Raw genomic sequence first — 21,744 nt, forward strand, 5'->3', positions numbered from 1 at the left:
ATCTAGTAACAGTGAAGAACTGGTAACTTAATTCCAAGTAAGGGTAATGTGTGATTTGAGAGGCAAGTTGCAATTGACAGTTGTTCCCACGCATTTGCTGCTCATGCCCTTTGGGGTTCAAAGGATGCTTGGCAATTTGTTGCAATGCATCCTGTATATGGTACACACTACTGGAAAAAGTGAATGCATGAGGGAGTGCCCGTCAAGCAGAATTTTTTTTCTTTTGATGTTGAGTTTCAAATGTTGGTGGAACTGCATTCATCAAGGCAAGTGAGGAATGTTCCATCACAGTCCTGACTTGTACCTTGTAGATGGTGGACAAACTTTGAAGAATCTTCAAGGCATTTGACAAGGTTTCACATGGTAGGCTAGTTAGCAATGTTAGATCACATGAAATCCAAGGAGAGCTAGCCATTTAGATACAAAATTGGCTTGAAGGTAGGAGGCAGTGAGTGATGAAGGAGGATTGGTTTTCAGACTTTGAGTGGCGTGCTGCAAGGTGTTGTGTCCACTGCTTTTTGTCATTGATTTAAATGATTTAGATGTGAATATAGGAGGAATGGTTAGTAAGTTTGCAGATGACACCGAAATTGGTGGTGTAGTGGACAGTGAAGAAGGTTACCTCCAGATTACAACAGGACCTTGATCAGAAGGCCCGATGGGGCAAAGAATGGTGGATGAAGTTTAATTTAGCTAAATATGAGGTGTTGCATTTTGGTAAGGCAAATCAGGGGAGCACTTGCACGGTTAATGGCAGAATCCTGGGGGGTGTTGCCAAATAAAGAAACCTTGGGGTGCAGTTTTATAGCTCCTTGAAAGTGGAGTTCCAGGTAGAGAGGGGTAGTGAAAGCGGCATTTGATACACTTGGGTTTGGTTGGTCAATGCATTGGGTATAAGAATTGGAATATTACGTTGTGGCTGTCCAGGACATTGGTGAGGCCACTTTTGGAATACTGTTCAATTCTGGTCTCCCTGCTATAGGAAAGATGTTGTGAAACTTTCAGAAAAGAATTACAAGGATGTTGCCAGGATTGGAGTGTTTGAGCCAAAGGGAGAGGGTGAATAGGCTGGGACTGTTTTCACTGGACTGTCTGAGACTGAGCACTAACCTTTATAGAGGTTTATAAAATCATGAGGGACATGAATAGCCATGGTCTTTTTCTCAGGATAGGGAATTACAAAACCAGAGAGCATAGATTTAAGGTGAGGGGGGAAAAAAACATTTAAAAGGGACCTGGGGGGCACAAAGGGTGGTGCATGTGTGGAATGAGCTGACAGAGGAAGTGGTGGAGGCCAGTACAATTGCAATATTTAAAATGCACCTGGATGAGTACCTGAATAGGAAGGGTTTAGAGGGATATGGGCCAAATGCTGGCAAATGGGACTTGATTGAGTTGGGTTATCTGGTCAGTGGTGCGGATGATTCGGACCGAAGGGTCTGTTTCCAAGCTGTATGACTGTTATGACTGAGTCAGGAGGTGAGTTACTTGAGGCAGAATTCTTAGCATCTGACTTTCTCTTAGAGTCACAGTATTTGTGTGGGTGGACCATTTCAGGTCAGTGGTAACCCCCGGGTTACTGATGTTCGGGGATGCAGTCATGGTGACGACATTGACCATTGCACTGTTGCTGTTGTCTCATTCGAAGTGCAGACTATTTGATACTAATTGTGGTGTATTTGGGCACAGACTGTTTCAGTCTCGAAGAAGTTGCAAATAGTGCTAAATTGTTTAATCATTGGTAAACATTCCCACCTCCTATTTTGTTATAGAGGAAAGGTCTCCGCAATGTTTGGGGACTGAGATTATTGGCCTCCAGCAACCATAATCATCTATCTTCCTTCATGCTAGGTATGACTTCATCTAGCAGAGAATACCTCCTGATTCCTATTGGTTTCACTTTTGCTAGATCTACTTAACGTCATACTCAGTTAAATGTTGTTGTGGTCAAGTCGTTTGCCCATGTTTGGACTAAAGCTCTAACAAGGTCAGGAGCTGAGTCACCGAGGTAGAACCCAAACTGAGTGTCAGTAAGTAAGTTATTGAGGGATTGAGGTGTAAATACTGTTTGATAGTCTGTTAGGGACACTTTGCATAACATCATTGATCAACAGTAGACTGAGTTGTTGGCTGATTTTGGATTAGTTCTGTTTCTTTTTGATAGATTCCACCACTTGTACTTCAACTTTTTTCCATCTTCCCCAATCTGTAATATTAAGTGATATAATGTGAGCATGTCCATTCTGTTTTAAAGTACTGGAAAGCTGAATATGTCTTGTCTTACATCACCACTTATCTCCAAAGTGCTAATTTGTTATTGTCCTCGTTATTCTTCTTAGAAAATGTAAATGTAGTTAAATCAATTAAATGCAAATGTGAGAGTAAGGAAAGTTCCTAACTAATTAAAATAATTATTATTTTTACTTGATTTTATAAACTTGTTCATGTAGGTGTGTTGCGTGACGCAGTAAAAAGTGGGAACTATTTGACTGTAAAACTGGCTCTAAATTCAAGTGAAGAGTATAATCTAGATCAAGAGGTATGTATAGAGTCATCGAATCATGCAGCACGGAAACAGACTTTTTGGTTTAACTAGTCCATGCTGAATAAAATCCTGGACTAAACTAGTCCTACCTGCCTGTTACTGGTGCGTAACTCCCCCAAACCCTTCCTATTTGTACTTATCTAAGTGTCTTCTAAAAATAACTCTGTCCGCATCCACCACTTCTTCGGGAAGTTCATTCTACATGTGAACCACTATCTGTGTAAAACACTTGCTATACGTGGAAACAGAATTTGTAATTCTCAGACAGCATTTTTGCAAATGCTTAAAGTTTAATTTTTCACTACTATTCCTTCGTGACCTGTCAACAGACTTTGATAGAATTAGAGCTGTGACTGGTCTTGCATGATTCTGTTCTTGCCTATCCAGCTGTAGCCATAATATCTCTTGCACTGTCTTCTCTTCCCACTCTGACATTGTCCTTGGTGTTCTGTAGAATCTATTTGCTCATGACACCCAGTTCTACCACACTACTGACTCTTGACCCCTTCATTTTTTCAAGCTAGCTACTTTCACCTCAATAAACATCATCTGTCTGTGCCTTGTCTCAGTTCATCTGTGAGAGTCACAACCTTTTTGTTATTGCCAGACTTAGCTACACCGCTTGTTCATCCACTATAACTTCATGTTTAACAAGAATCCCTGTGCTTGTTGGCCTATTTTCACCACCATTGCAACCTAAAAATGTTGTATTCTGTTCAAATCCTTCCATGTCTTTGTTTGCTTTTTAACCGATTTACTACTTTCCTCTAACTCTGCTCTCTCATCCATCTTTCACTAACTTTTGCCTCACTTTTGACAGACATACTTTGTCTTATGGGCTATGAACTGAAGAATTCCCTTACCAAAACTTTCTTCCACTCCTCCACGGCTTAAAAGAATAGTCTTTGACTAAAATTTCAGTTTCCTGTCATTAATGTTATTTTTGATTTTAGTGGCAAATTCCACCTTATTGTGCTGCTGTGAATATTTTTTTCCCCCGATGTTAAAAGACTCGTATACAGCGTGTTAACAAATTGCATTTATCTTTGTAGAATAGTTACAGTACAGAGAGGCCCATTGATGAGCATAATTAATATTTGGTACTAAATACCAATTTAACTGTAGATTAACATTTTTTAATGAGCATTAACTCCCATGATCCTTCATGATGGTGTTGGTTCTGGGTATCATCCCAGAACAGTGTCATCATTAATTGTCCCTTCAAATTATACTCCATTGTGACCAGAATTTTGTTTGTCTACAGCTGGAGTTTAGATGGTAGGCATGGTAACTAAAAGATAACAATTGATTTTGTGGAGCAAATTTAGTTTGACAGTAAGAAAGTCTGTTTTAATAAGTCTGCTGTAACTTTATCAATTTTGAAAGAATATATATTTCTGGTAGTGGATTTAAACAAATTTATGTTGTTTAAACCGAATATGCGAGTCAAGAAATCATTAGTTCAAGCACATAATCCAGACAATAATTCTGTGTAGTCTTGGGAAAATGCTGTCTTATCACATGGTTGATCTACCGTTTTGGACCCTGCTTGCCTCTGATCAATTGTAAACAAAAAAGCATGGCAATATTTTGAAGAACGCGAGGAGATGTTCTCTTGACTGGTTGATATTATCATGAAAAGTATTCATCACAAGATATGATACATTGATGCTTCTAGGACTTGGGCTGTGTGCAGTTTGGTTGCTACAGTTCCAACATTGACCACATGTCAACAATACTTGCTGTAAAATGCTTGTGATATTCTAAGGATAAGGATTTTTTACTTTTGATTTGGATAATTTGCTTCAAAATTACAGTGATCAGAAGAATTACAGTGCTAATGATAGCATTGTCAGCGTTACCTAAGTAATTTTAAAAAAAAAAGCTAGGGAGCTTAGTCACGAAACCTGTTGAAATCTGAGAAAATAGGCTGGGAGCCAAGTCCAGGAGATTTTTCATCCCAGACATCAGATTTAAGCGGGGATAGTGATGAACATTCTTAATTCAGTTGAGTAATCTGCTTTGAAAATTTCATATTTTAAGAGGATTTCCCTGTTATAGGACCCTAGTGGAATGAATCTAGTCATGTTTGCAGCTGCTGGAGGACAGGATGACATCCTTAGGTTGCTCATCAAGAAAGGTGCAAATATCAGTTCGAGACAGAAGAATGGTACAACAGCATTGATGCATGCAGCTGAAAAGGTAGCATTTATTATGCTAGTTGATCAATTATTTATACAGTTACAATTTATCTGCAGGTATAAGGCAAGCAAGGTAGAAGTAATAAAATTGATGTGCAATTAATTCCTTGCGTAATTCTGTTAAATAATAGTGCAAATTGATTTTAATAATTTTCTTCTATTCCTAATGTGATCATTCTCCATGTATTCTGCTCTGATATTTTATCAGTAACAGTTGGTTTTGGAAAATAATATTTGCATGTAAATTTTTATTAATTGTTTTCTTAAAGTACTTCCCTTCTGGTCGAGTCTAAGGATAAATTTGATCATGGTGATATTAGTTAATGCAGTACAAACTAGACTTAAGGGTTGGAAGCTTCTTGCTTATAAAAGTTATCATGTGATGTTCTTCATCCTTTTAGCTGTTGGTGTGTTAACTCACCATTTAAAAAATTAAGTTTTCTTGGCTATTTTTCTGTTTCAATGGATTCATGTAAAAGCTCTGGAATATGATAATGATTTGTATTTACATGCAAACTTGGAAATGAGAAGCTGGAGTAAATATTTGGCACCATCAGCCTGCTCCTCTGTTCAGTAAGATCATGGTTGATCGAATTACTCCTGATTTGGAGATGCTGGTGTTGGACTGGGGTGTACAAAGTTAAAAATCACACAAAGGGTATAGTCCAACAGGTTTAATTGGAAGCACACTAGCTTTTGGAGCGATGTTCCTTCATCAGGTGATAGTGGAGTGCTCGATCATAACACAGAATTTATAGCAAAAATTTGCAGTGTGATGTAACTGAAATTATACATTAACAGATGAAAGGCTTAACAGACAATCAATTTTTCAGAGTACAGTGATAGTTTCACTTTCATGTGTAAATCACAAAACCCTTTTTTTAAAGTTGCGTTCTCGGGTTAGCTGTTAACAATGGTGATAGCTAGACAATATGTTGAAGGTGTTAGCCCCCTGTGTTCTCTGTCTATGACCTGATGTTTAGATTGTTATCTCACCTTTTAGATTAGAATCAGAGTTTTACATAAATTCATACAATTTTTGAGCTCAGAGTTCTACATGAATGTATGCATTTTTTTGAGCAAAGTGCAATGTAGCTCTGCAAGTACAAATTCACCCCACTGTGTGTGTGTGTGTGTGTGTGTTTAGTGCCGTGTGTCTTAGGTCTGTGAGGGTGTGCATGTGGGAGTGTGTGTGTGTGTAGTGCGTAGTGCTTTGGTGATCACCTGGTAATGTGACATGAACCCAAGGTCCCCGTTGAGGCCCTCCCTATGGGTACCGAACTTAGCTATCAGCCTTTGCTTGGCCACTTTCCTCTGCTGCCTGTCCCGAAATCCACCTTAAGACCATAAGACACAGGAGTGGAAGTAAGGCCATTCGGCCCATCGAGTCCATTCCGCCATTCAATCATGGATTGTTGTGCGGTGCAAGCAAGGATGCCCGGAGGCATGGTACATTGGGGAAACCAAGCAAAGGCTGCGACAACGGATGAATGGGCACCGCACAACAATCAACAGACAGGAGGGTTCCCTCCCAGTTGGGGAACACTTCAGTGGTCCAGGATATTCAGCCTCGGAACTTCAGGTGACCATCCTCCAAAGTGGACTTCGGGACAGGCAGCAGAGGAAAATGGCCAAGCAGAGGCTGATAGCTAAGTTTGATCCCCATAGGGAGGGCCTCAACCGGGACCTTGGGTTCATGTGATCACTATTGCACTACACACGCGTGCACACTCTCACGCGCGCACACTCTCAACCCCCACCCCAGACAGACACACACAGAGAGACAAAGACCCACATGCTCACATATATTTTGTGGGGTGAATTTGTACTTGCAGAGCTACATTGCACTTTGCTCAAAAACTGCATACATTCATGTAGAACTCTGAGCTCAAAAACTGTATGAATTTATGTAAAACTCTGATTCTAATCTAAAAGGTGAGATAACAACCTAAACATCCGGTCATAAACAGAGAACACAGGGGGCTAACACCTTCAACATATTGTCTAGCTATCACCATTGTTAACAGCTAACCCAAGAATGCAACTTTTTAAAAAAAAGGTTTTGTGATTTACACATGAAAAAAGTGAAACTATCACTGTATTCTAACAGATGAAAGGCTTAACGGACAATCAGTTTTTCAATGTATAATTTCAGTTACATCACACTGCAAATGTTTGCTATAAATTCTGTGTTACAATTGAGCCCTCCACTATCACCTGATGAAGGAGCGTCACTCTGAAAGCGACTGTGCTTCCAATTAAACCTGTTGGACTATAACCTGGTGTTGTGATTTTTAACTAATTACTTCTAGTTGCTTCCTTTCACGCTTGCTTATCATGAAGATATCAACTTCTGCCTTGAGAATATTTTTGTGCCCTTTTGAAGAAGAGAGTTCCAAAGAGTCATGACCCTTGGAGAGAAAAGTTCTTGTCTGTCCTAATTGGACAGCCTCTTATTTTGAATTTCTAATAGTAACCCTAGTTTGGTTTCTTCCCCTAAGAAGCAACATCCTTTTCACATATACCTTGTCAAGACTCCTTAGGATGTTGTATATTTTAATCAATTTCCCTCTCTAAGCACCAGCAGATACAAATCTAGCTTGTTAAACCCTTTTTCTCATAAGACAGCCTGCCTGTGCTATGAATTAGTTTTATAATCCTTCTCTGAACTGCTTTTAGTATATTTACAGCCTTCCTTAAATGAGGCTACCAGTACAGTTCCAAATGTGGTCACATCGGTATCCTTTTATAACTGAAGCATTACTTCCCTATGTGTGTATTCTAATCTACTTGAAACAAATGATGATGTCCACTCACTTATTAATTGCTGTATCTGCAAACTAGCCTTTTGCAATTCATGCACAATGACACCTAAATTACTGTTTGATCTCTGTCTAGATACTTCACTGTTGCTAATTCTTCCTGTCAAAACGGGCTTTTATGTGTTCTGACATCACGTGGCTCAATCTGTATGGAATACCACTTGTTACGTCTTGTTTAACAGCAAATGACACCATTAATCTATCCCATTTCCTGTTAGCCAATCAATCATCTGGCCATGCTATAGGGCGGCACGGTGGCTGTGGTTAGCACTCTGTTAACAACAGCCAGGTTCGATTCCAGCCTTTGTGCAAACTCCACACAGACAGTTGCCATTCTCCCTGTGTCTGCATGTGTTTCCTCCAGGTGCTCCTCTTTCCTCCCGCAATCCAAGGATGTGTAGGTCAGGTGAATTGGCCATACTAAATTGCCCTTAGTATTCGGTGCATTAATCAGAGGGAAAATTGGTCTGGGTGGGTTACTCTTTGGAGGGTCAGTGTGGACTGGTTGGGCCAAAGGGCCTGTTTCCACACTGTAGCGAATCTGATCTAATCTAGTACAATAGGCATTACCAGAGCTTTTATATTTTGCAATAAATTTGGTATGGCACTTAATCAGATGCTTTCTGGAAATCTAAATACATCACATCTTATTTTGTCAATGAACTCTAATAAATTGGCTGAACTTGGCTTTGTTCACTCTGCCTGATTAACTTAATTTAGTCCTTATGCCCTGCTATCTTTTTTTTAATGACTTCTAACATCTTCCCTTCTGATCGAAGTTAACTTCATGTGGCTGGTGTGTAGTTTCCTGATTACTAGTTTACAAAAGTTATGCTAATTGTTAACTATAAATGTATTTGGGGATACTTTAGAAAATTAGAACCAACACATCAACTATCTCACTTGTCAATCTGTGCTCCAATAGTTTGTTCTGTAATATTTTCTTGGTGTTTGTAGTTTTCTAGAGGTTCTCTCTTCTTTCCGTTTCCTGGTTTACAGGTACTTCTAGAATGTTCCTTATATCCTCTATAGTGAAAACTAATAAAATCACTGTTTGCTTAATCTACTTAATTTGTTTAATTTTTATTTTCTGTTATTAATTCCAGCATTCATTTCCAACTCACTTCATGAACTCCTATTTTTAAGTATCTTCTGAAATTCTTGCTCTGTTTTTATGTTTCCAGCTAGGTTTTTCTTGTACTCTAAAGTTTTCCCTTCCTTTTTCATGTTTTACTGTCTTTGCTAGTTTTTACATCCTATCTAATCCTCTAATGCCATCCATTTTTGTGCAAATGTGTTTTTTCTTTGTTTTAATGCTATCTTTAGCTGTTCCAGTTAACTTCCATTGGCAGTTTCTCTTTTTGGAATGTTGCTTTCTCATTGGAATGTACCTATTTCAGTGTATTCTGAAATATTCCATTAAATGTCTGCCACTGATTATCTATTCCTTAATCTAATTTGCCATTTGTTTTAGCTTCATGTCCTCATAATTTCCCTAGGCTTGAATCCACTTTCTCTCCTTCAAACTGATTGTTATGTTCAGTCATATAGCAGTGGTTGCTACCTTAGGGTGTCATTTTCACTGAAGTCATGAATACCAGATCTAATACCTGGTCTCTGGTCAGCCATGGAATATGCTGTTCTAGGAAACTGTCGTGAAAGCATTCTGTGAACGAACTAGGCTACCTTTTGCTTGTCTGACCTTTCCATTCTATATGTAAATTAAAATCCCCCATGATAATCTCTGTACCTTTCTGACAAACTCCCATTATTTCTTCCTTTGCGCTCTACCCTATCATGTGGTTAACGATAGGTGTCGAGACATTACTCTCACAAGTGACTTCTTGCCTCTATTGTAACATCCTCTCAGTTTCCATGTTCTGATTTCCTGTGTTGGTCATCAATCTCCACTGTGCTTATTGGGTAATTAAATAACACAACCAACTCTCCACATTCTCTAGTTTCCGGTCCCCCCTCAATTGAGGTAGCAATCTGTCATCCTGCTGCCATGTCTCAGTAGGTATTTATTTCTATTTGTGCTATTAATTAATCTCTTAGATTTCAAATCCACGCGTTCAGATTTTGTCTTGCTTATTTTGGAAGATCTCCTTAACTGTTGGTTTTATTTTATATTTGCACTTGTTCCCCTCTTGTTACAGTCTGTTTGTTTCCTCTATTATTTGTCTTTGTTTTTTGGTTTATCAAATTTTCCCAAATTTGATCCCTAATCCTCACTACTTAGTTAAAGAAACCCTTTTCTAGTTTTGCAGCTCACTGGAACTTCAGTCCCAGCACAGGTGTAAACTGTCCCAAAGGCACAGCTTCCATTTTCCCCCAGGACTAGCGCCAGTGCCATACCAACCAGAACCCACTTTGCTCAGTCCTCTTTGAACTATGCATTTGTTTTATCTAATCTTGTTCACCTTCTGCTAATTTTGTGCTTGAGAGTTTGGTACATTTGAGGTTCTGCTTCTTAATTAGCTGCCTAGCTCTTCCTAACTATGCAGCATCTATTTTGTTGTCTTCTATGTCATTGGTACCTTCTGTACGTCATTGGTTAGATCCTTACTGTTGCTCATGTTCATTTTCCTGAGCAGGTATCCTGAATTCTGGCTTTGGAAAAGCTGCAGAGACCTGCCTCAGTACCCTTCTCTATACTATCCACTGCATTCCTTTTTGCTCCTTCCCAGTTGAATGGCTTCCAACATAAAGAACCCATGCTGATCTCGTGGTATAATTTGAGAACCAGCTGATTAATGTCAAATTGTAGAGCATCCAGTGAGGTCTGAGATTAGGAGTACATTTCCCATCCCTGAACAGAGGAATAGATCTGTGAAACAATTATTTAGCTGAAACCGATAAGGGTATTGAATACAGAAATTAATATATGTGGCCATAAGTAGTTCGAGTTAGTTGGATATTATGTGGAATATAAGTGTTGCAGGGACTAGAAGGAAATTGAAACCTTTCTTCCAGATGAGGTGAGGTAGAGATTATTAAAACAAGTTACAAATAGCATGAACAAGATGACCCTGAGTATTTTTTCTGTTGCATACTTCTATGTGAGATGCACTGATTTTGTTCTTTATTTCAGAAAATGCATTTCCTTTATTGCCTTCTCCCTTGCTTAAAATCAATGACAGTCTTGCTTTTTAATGTCCTTTCTTTTATATTGCCACAACTCTTAATGAAGTGTTGCAAAAGACCATTCACATGCTTTAGAGACCAAAGACTCTTATCTAAAATCATAGCCTATTACTCGAAGGTTAAGACTTGTTCTGATCATGATTGAAATAACTATTATAACTGGAGACTTCTTAAAAATTATCCCATTTAACTATGCTCATTAAATGTAGCACAATGTAAAATATGGTTATCTAACCCGTTTTATTTCCTCTTTCACTGCTTCCTTAGAATTATCTGACGACAGTGGCAATTCTTCTGGAGGCAGGATCCCAAGTCAATGTTCAACAAATCAGTGGAGAAACTGCATTAATGAAGGTATCTCATTTATTCTGTTGCCCCCAAAGTTTGTAGTACACATTGTTCTGTAAAATTCAGCTTCAAAATGTTGTATAAACAGAAATAAGTTCCGATTTGTGATTATTCCAGATATTATCCTCCCAGTATGCTCAATGCTGTTGGTATTTTGCAGGGTTCTGCATTAGAAAGAGAAGTAAACTTTGTTAATCAGCTTGGTCCCTCTTGCTCGGCTGTTTTTTTAAAATAGTGCACAGACATTTATGTTTCCCTTTGATAAAAGTAGTGGTTGTGAGACTTCCTTCTTGTTGATTTTGGCAGAGCTTCAGAATAGATCAAGAAAAAAAGTTTATTTAGAATTATCTAAATCAGTCTTGGGATAGTGTTGTTTTAAAACATGGCAACAAATCGTCAGAAGGCTGTCCATTTTAATTCAGAACGATTATGTGTTCAGAAAATGCCAAGTTGCAAGGAAAAAAATATTCTGAATAGTTATAAGGAGTTGAATGATAAATATTTTAGTAAACTTTTTAGTGGGAAGAGAATTATTATTGACTGGTAGTGCTAAGGCAACTCGACATTGTTATCAGTGATAGAATAAAGAATATTGAGTGTGTGGGGCAGAGGTAATGATCTTAAAACAAGCTTTTACATAAAGTCACAGGAGGTTAGATGTAGGGAAGGACAGAAGGATTTGTTAATCAGAGTTCTGAATTCCCGGTGTTGGTGAATAGAAAACTAATAACTAGATTTTGGACAAGGGCTCTTAATCTGAGCTAGGGAAACTATGAAGATATCACAACTGGGAATGGATTATCATTCCCTCTTAATCAGCTTCCTGGTTCTCCTGTGCTGAACTTTAGAGCATGAGAGTGAACTTACAATCCACTTTTATGTGACTTGCAAGAGATACTATGTGTATGTAAAAAAGAAAAGTGATTTGTGCAATCTAATGTAGGTCTGTTATAGTCTGAAATAGGATAATAGAAAACAACAAAACGACAAAATGATTAAACAGCTATTTTATTTCTCTTGTGAAGACCAAACTGAATAAGTTCTCAAAAACCCTAAGAAAACAATGAAGGACATTTAATATCAAACAAAACAGAAATTTCAAGGTCACAAGGTAAATAGGCCATTTTGGACTGAAATGAGAAATACCTTCACTCAAGTGATGAATTTGTGGTATTCTCTACAGCAGAAGGCTTTGGAAACCAAGTTACTGAATGTATTTATACATACGTAATTACAGTTTATAAATAGATTTCGAGAGGCTGAAGGTGTTGCGGCATAAGGGGCGAGAGCAGGAGTATGATATTGAGATAAAAGAAGGATTAGCTTTGATCGTGTTAATGGCAGTGTGAGCTCATTTGGCCAAATGGCCTACTCCTATTTTCTGTTTCTAATATGAAGGTGGAGTGACCATGAAGATTTGAACAGATTCAAGATTCTTAACAGTTGAGATGAGGTGGTCAGTATGGAGGTCATCCACAAAGTTAAATTTGAAGGCAACAAATGAATCATCAAACATTTCAGCATTAATAGAAGTTATGTAAAGGTAGACACAGGTGATAGGAAATTTTGGGAACAAACTCCTCAATATATAGCATATGCGATATGAAACTTGGTTCTAGTTCAAATATAGAATATAGGTTTACATCATCAGCTTCAGTTGGAAGGGATATGATTAGGATAGATGTGTGGAGTTTTTTTGTAAGGGAAGAAGATGGCCATGCTTCTCTCAAAGTTGAGTAGCAAGTGATGCAACAGAACTATTTCCAATTGATGGTCTAAGGTAATTGGTGGAAGAAACCTAGCCGCCATGAGGAAAAGCTTTTAATGCAAGTTAGGATCTGGGCTGCACTGCCAGAGAGTTTAGTGGCAGATTTGTTTTGTAAATAAGTTTGATTATTATCTGCAGGGAAACTTGTAAGCATGTGGAGAAATTGCAGGCTGGTGGGAGTAGTTAAGTAACTCTTACGCAGAGCTGTCACAAAATAGAGTCCATTTGTGCTTGTTACCATTCTGTGATTTTCTTCTTTAGGTGGTAGTTTCTACTAGAATAGAAAGGAGGTGATAGTGGGAAGCTTTAGGGACTGGTTTGTGTGTAAATCTTATCAAGGGGTAAAATGTAAACAGGTGAAAACAAGAAACCCAGTGGTGATTAAAGAAATACTAACTAAAAATACATTATTACTTAGCAACAAAAGGAATATGATCAGGTCACTTAATGTTTGTGTTTTGCCTTTTGTAGGCATGTAAGAGAGGAAATGCTGACATTGTCAGACTTCTGCTAGAATATGGTGCAGACTGTGGCATCCTTTCTAAACACCAGAATAATGCTCTATACTATGCTAAACAGAGCAATAATGTACTTGTATATGATCTACTGAAGAATCATGTGGAAACGTAAGTGCACCACCAGGAAAATTACATTCAGTTTGTATGTCAGGTGACTATTTCTACGGTTTCAAATGGCTGACTTCTTTCTTAATCAGTTCTTTAGAAGTGTGGTTTATACTGCTTTGTATTATAATTTTTGCACTCTGGTTAAGTATCTTATGTATTCTCACAAGGGAACAGATTTTCACGTATTAAGTGAAATCATCTGAAATCTGCACATTATTCAGCCTTTGGTTTGTGCAGAACTTCTGATCTCAAGTCTTTTTGCTTTGGCAGCCTGGATTAGGAGAGGTTCCTCCACATTGTGATCTAAAGACCCCTGCCTGAAGTGAGTTTGAACCAGAATACTGTTTTACCAGCACTCAATGTTTAGACTTACAAATACAGTCCCCATTGTTATGTCATGACATTTATCCTAAAAAGCCCACTTATTTTTGGCACATGATAATCAATTACAAAGAGTGCTGCTTCAAAGAGTGGGTCAGCAGCTATTAAAATGCAATTACCTGTCCCTCTGGTCTCCTTCCTATCAGAAGGATGTTGCCAGGGTTGGAGGACTTGAGCTGTAGGGAAAGGCTGAACAGGCTGAGGATGTTTTCCCTGGAGTGTCGGAGGCTGAGGTGTGACCTTATAGAGGTTTATAAAATTATGAGGGGCTTGGATAGGATAAATAGACAAGGTCTTTTCTCTGGTGTGGGGGAGTCCAGAAGTAGAGGGCATAGGTATAAGGTGAGAGGAGAAAGATATAAAAAGGACCGAAGGGCAACCTTTTCATGCAGGGGGTGGTGTGTGTATGGAATGAGCTGCAGAGGAAGTGGTGGAGGCTGCTACAATTGCAACATTTAAAAGGCAGCTGGATAGGTATATGAATAGGAAGGGTTTGGAGAAATATGGGCCGGGTGCTGGCAGGTGGGACTAGATTGGGTTGGGATATCTGGTAGGCATGGATGGGTTGGACCAAAGAGTCTGTTGCCATGCTGTACATCTCTGACTCTTCCATCTCTAAGCCTGACTGAAGACATGATGTGGAGATGCTGGTGTTGGACCGTGGTGGACAAAGTAAAAAATTAGGTTATAGACCAACAGGTTTATTTGAAACGGCAAGCTTTAGGAACCCCCGCCTCTTCCTCAGGCAGCCAGTGAAGGAATTACATTGGACACAGAATTTCTAATAAAAGATTAAAGTGTTGTACAACTTATGCGAATGTAGTGAACGAACCTAGATGGTTAAGTCTTTAACCTGCACCTCCATTCTAACTGATTAAAGGCTTAATAACCATCTAGGTTTGTTCAGTAAATTCACATAAGTTGTATGACACTTTGATCTTTTACTATAAATTCTGTGTCCAATGCATTCTGTTCACTAGCTGTCGAAGGAAAGAACAGAGGCTCCGAAAGTTTGCGGTTTCAAATAAACCTATTGGGGACAATAATCTGATACCATGTGATTTGACTTTGGCTGTAGACAGGAATGCTTTGCACAATTTAGTTATAAGAAATATCAAAAACAGAGAAGCTCAGCATTTGTAGTAAGGTCACTGCCAGCAAATTCTGTCTGGGAGTATAAGAGCAATGGAATGGCTGCTTCATGTCCTCACAGACTGCCTATCCATTAATCACTTCCATTAAGAAGCAAAAGGCAATGACTATCAGAATCAAAATCTCAGAACTGGCAGTATTTAACGAATAAGTTACCTTTTAATTTAAGGTGCTAAAACTCTGAAATTAATCTAACATTCCTGTGAGTGAACATTCCATAAATGGATGTGATTATACATTATGGTTACTATGTTCTGTAAGAAAACATCTCTGAGAGGAGGAAAACAAAGTTTTTTGTTTTAGGAGGATGAGCTTTTCTGTTTATTTTCTTTACCTACATTTTTCTCTTCAGTCTTATTTCACTCCATGCACATCTGTAGCTGAGAAATATACATTCGGAACAGTTGTCACAATTGCTTTCATGTTTGCCAAAAGCATTCAGCTCCTCTTCCATCTTTTTCTTGCCTGTTTCCTTCCTATGGCTAATTTCCTATCAGTGTGGTTGAGATCAACCATTTAATGACGATAGCAGTCACTGGAACAAACGTGCAGCAGGTTGTCCTGAAGTTAATCCTATGAAAAGGACTCTATATGTCCTTTTCATGATGTTTGAAAGAAACTGGTAAATTTCTAGGATATTTGGAGTTGAGAGCTTAAAAATATGTAAAATTTTTTTCTGACTAGTATATCTAGAGTAACAGATGAAACGATCAGAGATTACTTCGAAGCACGTCTGTCATTGCTTGAGCCTGTCTTTCCTGTTGCTTGTCATCGACTTTGTGAAGGACCAGACTTTGCTTTGGACTTCAACTATAAACCTCAGCACAATTCAGTTGAAGGTGAGTATGCTGCAATAAACCTCCTAATACTGGCTAGGATAGGCTTCGTTTGCCTATTTTCAAACAAATGAGAGGTATCTTTGTCCAGTCTGGAGAATGATTCCAAGTAAAATATCAGGACTTTTATTTTACTTATAGCTTTTTGTTTCGGTTTGCTTTGAAGCATGCTTTCTATGCTTAAAAAAAAAGCCTGTTTTTATTTCAAAACAGTTGTAATTTAAAATAAGAGACAAGTGTTGAACACACCTAGAAGTATGGGTCAACATCTTGGGTTTCAATCTTCAGAAGTGGTGATGTCAGACATGGAGTTCTTTGATACACTTAATCAAACAGAGTGGAAGGGAGGAACTCAAGTTAAAATCAAGTATTCCATAACCTTTAACTTCCATGTTTTCAATTTCCAGTTTTTTCTTTATGTATTGCCTTAAACTGGAGAAAACTTTTACACAAATTTAATCGTTTAAATCTGGAATACCTTAATTGATTTGAAGAAATCAGGACCTATATAATCACACCCTATGGTGCAGTATAAGCAGCTTGAATTTATATTTATTTCTTTGATTCAATGAAACTATATTTTAAGTTCATTTGAAATTAAGTAAGCATAAACTTGCATTTATTGTGTTCTTGGAGCATCCAAATCCTGGCAAATTTAAACACTTTTATAGAAAATATGGCAGTTAATTTGTGGGATATTGCTGCATGCAAAGAATATTTGAATAAGTAGACTTTTAATTCTAATGGTGTTCTGAGCAGTGTTGGCTCTGAGGTGAGGAGCACAATGGGAAACCCTCTGACAATGCAGCATTCCCTCAATACTACATGAAATGTCTGTCTTATCATCTGTTCTATGTTCTACAATGAAGTTTAAATCCAGGATATCACTTGATACTTTTGCACTATTTAAGAGCTACTATTTGCAAGTTGTCTCGGATAAGAGCAAAATCTGCAATCCAGATATTGAACCATCTCAGTTGATAACAGTACTGAGGCAATATTGGATTCTTTATTATTGGAGGTATGCCTAGCATAGTGAAGGATGATTGTAATTGTTGGTCAATCATCTCAATCCCAGAGTGTCATTTACCAGAGTTCATTAGGGTATTATTGACTCAAACTTAAGAAACATTTTTATTTAATAAGAAAATTGTAGAGTACCTGCCATTTTTGGGAGTCCTTGCTAGCTTCCTGATGATTTTAAAATGTAAGTTTAACTTTATTCTTTCATGGAATGTGGGAGGTCAGCATTTATTGCCCATCCACGTTTGCATTGAAAAGACGGTAGTGATCTGCTTTCTTGAAGCAATATGTTACTTGGTGTAGGAAAACCTACATACTGTTAGGAAAGGACAAGTTTGAACGTTCTGAATCAAAATTGGAGAGAAACTATCAAGGAGAGTGTTTTTAAAAAGAGTTATGTCAGCAGAAGGGAAAGCATATTCTAAGTTGCTAAATGTTATTTCTTAATAGACATTATGTTGGGGCATTAAAATGGTACTTTTTTTAAAAAGACCCTGTCTGTTTAAATAATAGTCTGCCTTTTGATTCTTCTTACCAAAGTGCATGACCTTGCACATTCCTACAGTAAACTCCCATCTACCAGATTTTTGCCAATTTACTCAAGCTAATGTTTATCTTGTGCAGATTCCTTGTGTCTTAACTGCAACGTGCTCTATCACCTATTTTTTGTATTGTCAGCAAATTTGGATACATTACAAATTTGCACCCTCTAAGTCATTAAAATAGGTAATAAGTAATTGAGGTAAATTACTTATGAATTATTTACTAAATATTTTCTGAAAAAATATCTGACTGGTTATTTACCCGTAACTAATTGAAATTGATTTAACACCTTCAATTCAGATTACGGAATAGAGTGCTACATATCCAAATTTGCTGAACCCCAAAGGTGATTGAAGTTGTATAAATGGGAAGCATAAGATTCCAAAAAGGTATGGATTAAGTGACAAAATCCTCAAATGGCTTTCAGTGTAGGAAATTGAGGTCAACCATTTTATCTAGAAAGGGTAGTACAAAGTACTTTGGTAAGCATTTGGAAACTCTGGAGACTTGGGATAGCAGTGCTCGAGATATAATGGCATTGGAGTGACACAGATTTACTAGAATGATGCAGCAATCTAAGAGTTTGAAAAAGAGGTTACAGATTTGGATTGTATTCCCTTTAATTTAGCAGGTTAAAAGGTAATTTGATCAAATCTTTCATGGTATAGAGTGGAACTGAAAGGGTAGATAGAGATTATTTTTGCTGACTAGATAAGTTAGAACAAAACCTTTCAGTAATCAAATTAGAAACTATTTGCCACTCTGTTGAAGTTTGGGACTCTTTCTGCAAAATAGTTGATGCTTGATCAATTTGAAGTCTTGATCAGTCAAATTTTTGTTAACCAAAGGCAGGAAGGAATATTGTTATTGATGACAGTACATGTTCATGAGCTAAAAATTACCCACTTGTTCCTATGTTGTTAGTTACTGCTGCTTTTGTTCCTTTTTTTTGCCAAACGCTATTTAACTTAACTTTTAATATTTGGGTGGTATTTCTGGTTTTTGTTTGTGATAGACAATGCAAGACTATGGATGAAATGTATTTGAGAGGGCACATCAGCAATAAATTGCTTGAGGCAGCATTTGTATTGTATTGGCACTCATGCATGTAAATTGACCTAATCCAGGACACTCTTTCTATAGGAACTGGGATTCTACTCTTTATCTTTCATGCAAACTTTTATAGCCACGACCATATAGTGGCTAAACTCTGTGGATCCTGCAGTGTTCAGGCTGTTATTCTAAACGATAAGTTTCAACTCCCTGTATTTTTGGTAAGTCCTTGCTTATCATTTTATGTTTTTTAAACCTGATTGGCTTATATCCCAATTTAGTACCTCAGTATAAAACCTGGCTTTGTTAAAGCAGTACCATTTTCATTTCAATTTTATGTTTGATAAGGAGTTGAAAATTCATTTTCTACAATTGAACCGATCAGACTACTTACAGATATGCTTAGTCCAGAAATAACTACAATCCCAACAAATAAATTGAAGTAAGATTCATACTGTTGATATTACAGGGGGTCCTCAACTTATAAATATTCATACGTCTGACCACAATCTCATACAGGAATGTAATTTTAAACATCTAATGTGAACATTTCCTTTTGCTTACGAATGGTTCCTTTATGTTGTCCTGCATTGTGTTCCAACTTGCTTGCAAATCGATTTGCTAAACAGACTCTAGAATGGAACCTGTTTGCAAATGGGTTCTGCCTGTATATGAACTTCACAGCTTTTTAAGGAGCATGTTAATCAAAATTTCATCATTGGACAGATCTAGAATATTGTTCCATTTCAGAGAACTGCAGCCTCTCTCCCAATAATGTAATTTAGCTTCCTGTGTGCCCTCTTTACCAATTTTCATAGCAAATGCATAGTTTTAGTATCAGAAAACTTGTGGTATAATGTCATATAAATTGTGCATTAATGTACAGAATTGTAGTTCACATGTTGTAATTATTGGCAATCTTACAGCACCTGTACTTGAGCTGTAATTAACCAATTCTGAGTGAAGTTGATAAAATAAATGGAAATCTGAAATAAAACACATTGGAAATGGTCAAGTTGGGTAGCATCTATGTAGAGAGAAACAATTTACATTTCAGATTGTAATCTCTCTTAGGCTGCAAAGTGTTAGTTCATTATTTTGCTTAAAGCCAATTATAATCACATGCCAGGGAAGAGAAATAAAGGACAAAGGTTGATGTTCAGTTAGAAAGGCAGCAGTGATTTAAGTGACCAAAAGCTATGATGGTGAAGGTATAATGATTTAGAGAAATGATTGGTTTAGAGAAACTGTAAATGGCAATAGAATGAGTATTAACAATTAATCAATGCTCATTTATATTTTGAATATTACAACCTGAACTTGTTGAACTTTTTATTTTGGGGTCCAAGTCTGTAAAGTGTAGGAGTGTTGCTGTTCTTCGATCTTTTATTTGAATTGACTGAAACAGTCAATGCACCAGATTGGAAATGAAGTGACTATTAAAATGGCAAGTTACTGGAGTTGGGGATGGAACAAAGGGCTTGGCAAAATTTTTGCCAAATGTTATTTAATTTCCCTTTTATTGTAGAGGATCTGCATGTGAGCAGCAAATAAGTTATAATAAAAATACACTTATTTCAATCTAAGTCACTTGCACAGTAGTTCAAGGGCACTGATCTGATCTTGGGTACTTTGGATTGCTCTGCAGCCACTTAACTGGGAGGAAATACTGAGTTGCTATCTTTGGCTTGTAAATTGCTTAAGAGTTTGTATCCAGCAATGGTGACCATTTTCCATTTGGGGGGCAAGAACTGATTGTCATTAATGTAAGGATGAGGGGGGACAGTGTAAGACTGGAACAAATAATCTTTTGTCCCATACAAACAGGCTCTGCTAATTCCCATAATGACTGTTTTATTTAGAGAAGGTGAAAGGAGAGTTTTCTGTATGATGACAGATGGGCAGAGAAGAGGAGGTGAAGCAAAGAAAACTGTTTCATTTTGTATACATAGTATTTTTGAATCTTGTAGTGATAGACATAGGCCCTTTGATCCATTTGAGTCTGCACTGGTCAAAACCAACCAATTATTTTCTAGCACTTGTCTCATAGCCTTGGGATTACAAATGTACATCTAAATACTCAAACATTATGATGGTTTTTGCCTGTACAGTCCTTGCAGATAGAGTTCCAGATTCCAACCACCACCTGGGTAAAAATATTTTCCTTGCATTCTCCGCGCCCCCTCCTTCTGCCCCTCAATTTTATTCATGTCATAGTCATATCAAACATGGTCCCTCCTCTGCTCCAAGGAAAACTATTCTTAGCTTAAAATCTTAGTGCTAAGACACATTTTGGTAAATTTCCTGTGTCCTTTTTCTAGTGCAATTGCATCCCTCCTATAATGTGAATTTTATACCCATCTATACCATGTGCTGATACACTATAAAACCTGCATTTTAGCACTATGGGAGGTTGTGTACATTTTAAAATAGTCTTTAATGTTTTTTTTAATGTTGAAACCTAATTTGTGACCAACTTAATTCCTTTTTGTTTTCCAGGATAGTCATTTTATTTATTCTTTCAGCCCAGTGCCTGGTGCCAATAAGTTATTCATTAGACTTGCTGAAGCACCTACTGCTAAGGTAGGATTATATTGACGTATTGGCTGAAACTCTGGAAAGTTGAAACAAACATTTTCAAATTCTGAAACAATCTATGTAATCAGAATTACAGTCTGGCAGTAGAACAAGCAATTCACTCAATTTTTAATTTGAATTAGCAAGAAAATTGGTTTATTCCTGGTATAATGCTACTTTCAATATAAACTAGGAATACAATTTTAACTCGTAAAAGACTATGACACTTCAAAAATAGTGATTTGTATGACTTGTGGCTGGTGGTAAACTCTACCAGTTGGATGGTTTTGTACCATTTCAATTATTGAGTTAATTGAAACAAAAAAAATTGTAGATGTGGGAATCAAACAAAACAAATTAATGAAACTCAGCTGGTTTGGCATTATCTGTGGTGAGAAAGCATAGTCAATACTGAGACCAGTGCCCCTTTTAAAGTATTCATATTCTTTATGGCTCTCTGCATAGTTACCCAGTCAATCCCATTTCCTTGCTCAATCCATTATAAAACCTTCTGGCTTACTTTCTTCAGAGGCTAGGCCAGTTTCCTTTTGAACTTCTTTGTTCCCTCCACGTTTGTGGACAGTGAATTCTAGGTCCTATTTATTTTAAAAAATTGCTTTTATTGATTTAATATTGGCAAAATAATTGTCCCTTGTCTTTGTATTAGATGTAGAAGCATAGAAAATAGGAGTAGGCCACTTGGCCCATCAAGCCTACTTCAC

At 37.4% G+C, this 21,744-nt stretch overlaps 1 protein-coding gene across 3 annotated transcripts in view; it reads left to right on the forward strand.

The window, feature by feature from the left end:
• mphosph8 (M-phase phosphoprotein 8) overlaps positions 1-21,744 on the forward strand; it is a 52,305-nt gene that overhangs the window by 28,884 nt on the left and 1,677 nt on the right. For all 3 annotated transcript variants that reach the window (XM_060826068.1, XM_060826070.1, XM_060826069.1), the window contains exons 7-13: positions 2,451-2,539; positions 4,607-4,747; positions 10,983-11,069; positions 13,303-13,457; positions 15,675-15,829; positions 18,536-18,666; positions 20,945-21,028. In XM_060826068.1, coding sequence (XP_060682051.1) covers positions 2,451-2,539; positions 4,607-4,747; positions 10,983-11,069; positions 13,303-13,457; positions 15,675-15,829; positions 18,536-18,666; positions 20,945-21,028 — 842 coding nt within the window. The remainder of the gene's footprint in view (positions 1-2,450; positions 2,540-4,606; positions 4,748-10,982; positions 11,070-13,302; positions 13,458-15,674; positions 15,830-18,535; positions 18,667-20,944; positions 21,029-21,744) is intronic.

Source organism: Hemiscyllium ocellatum, chromosome 6 (genome assembly GCF_020745735.1).
Source record: "Hemiscyllium ocellatum isolate sHemOce1 chromosome 6, sHemOce1.pat.X.cur, whole genome shotgun sequence".
NCBI classification, from domain to species: Eukaryota; Metazoa; Chordata; class Chondrichthyes; order Orectolobiformes; family Hemiscylliidae; genus Hemiscyllium; species Hemiscyllium ocellatum.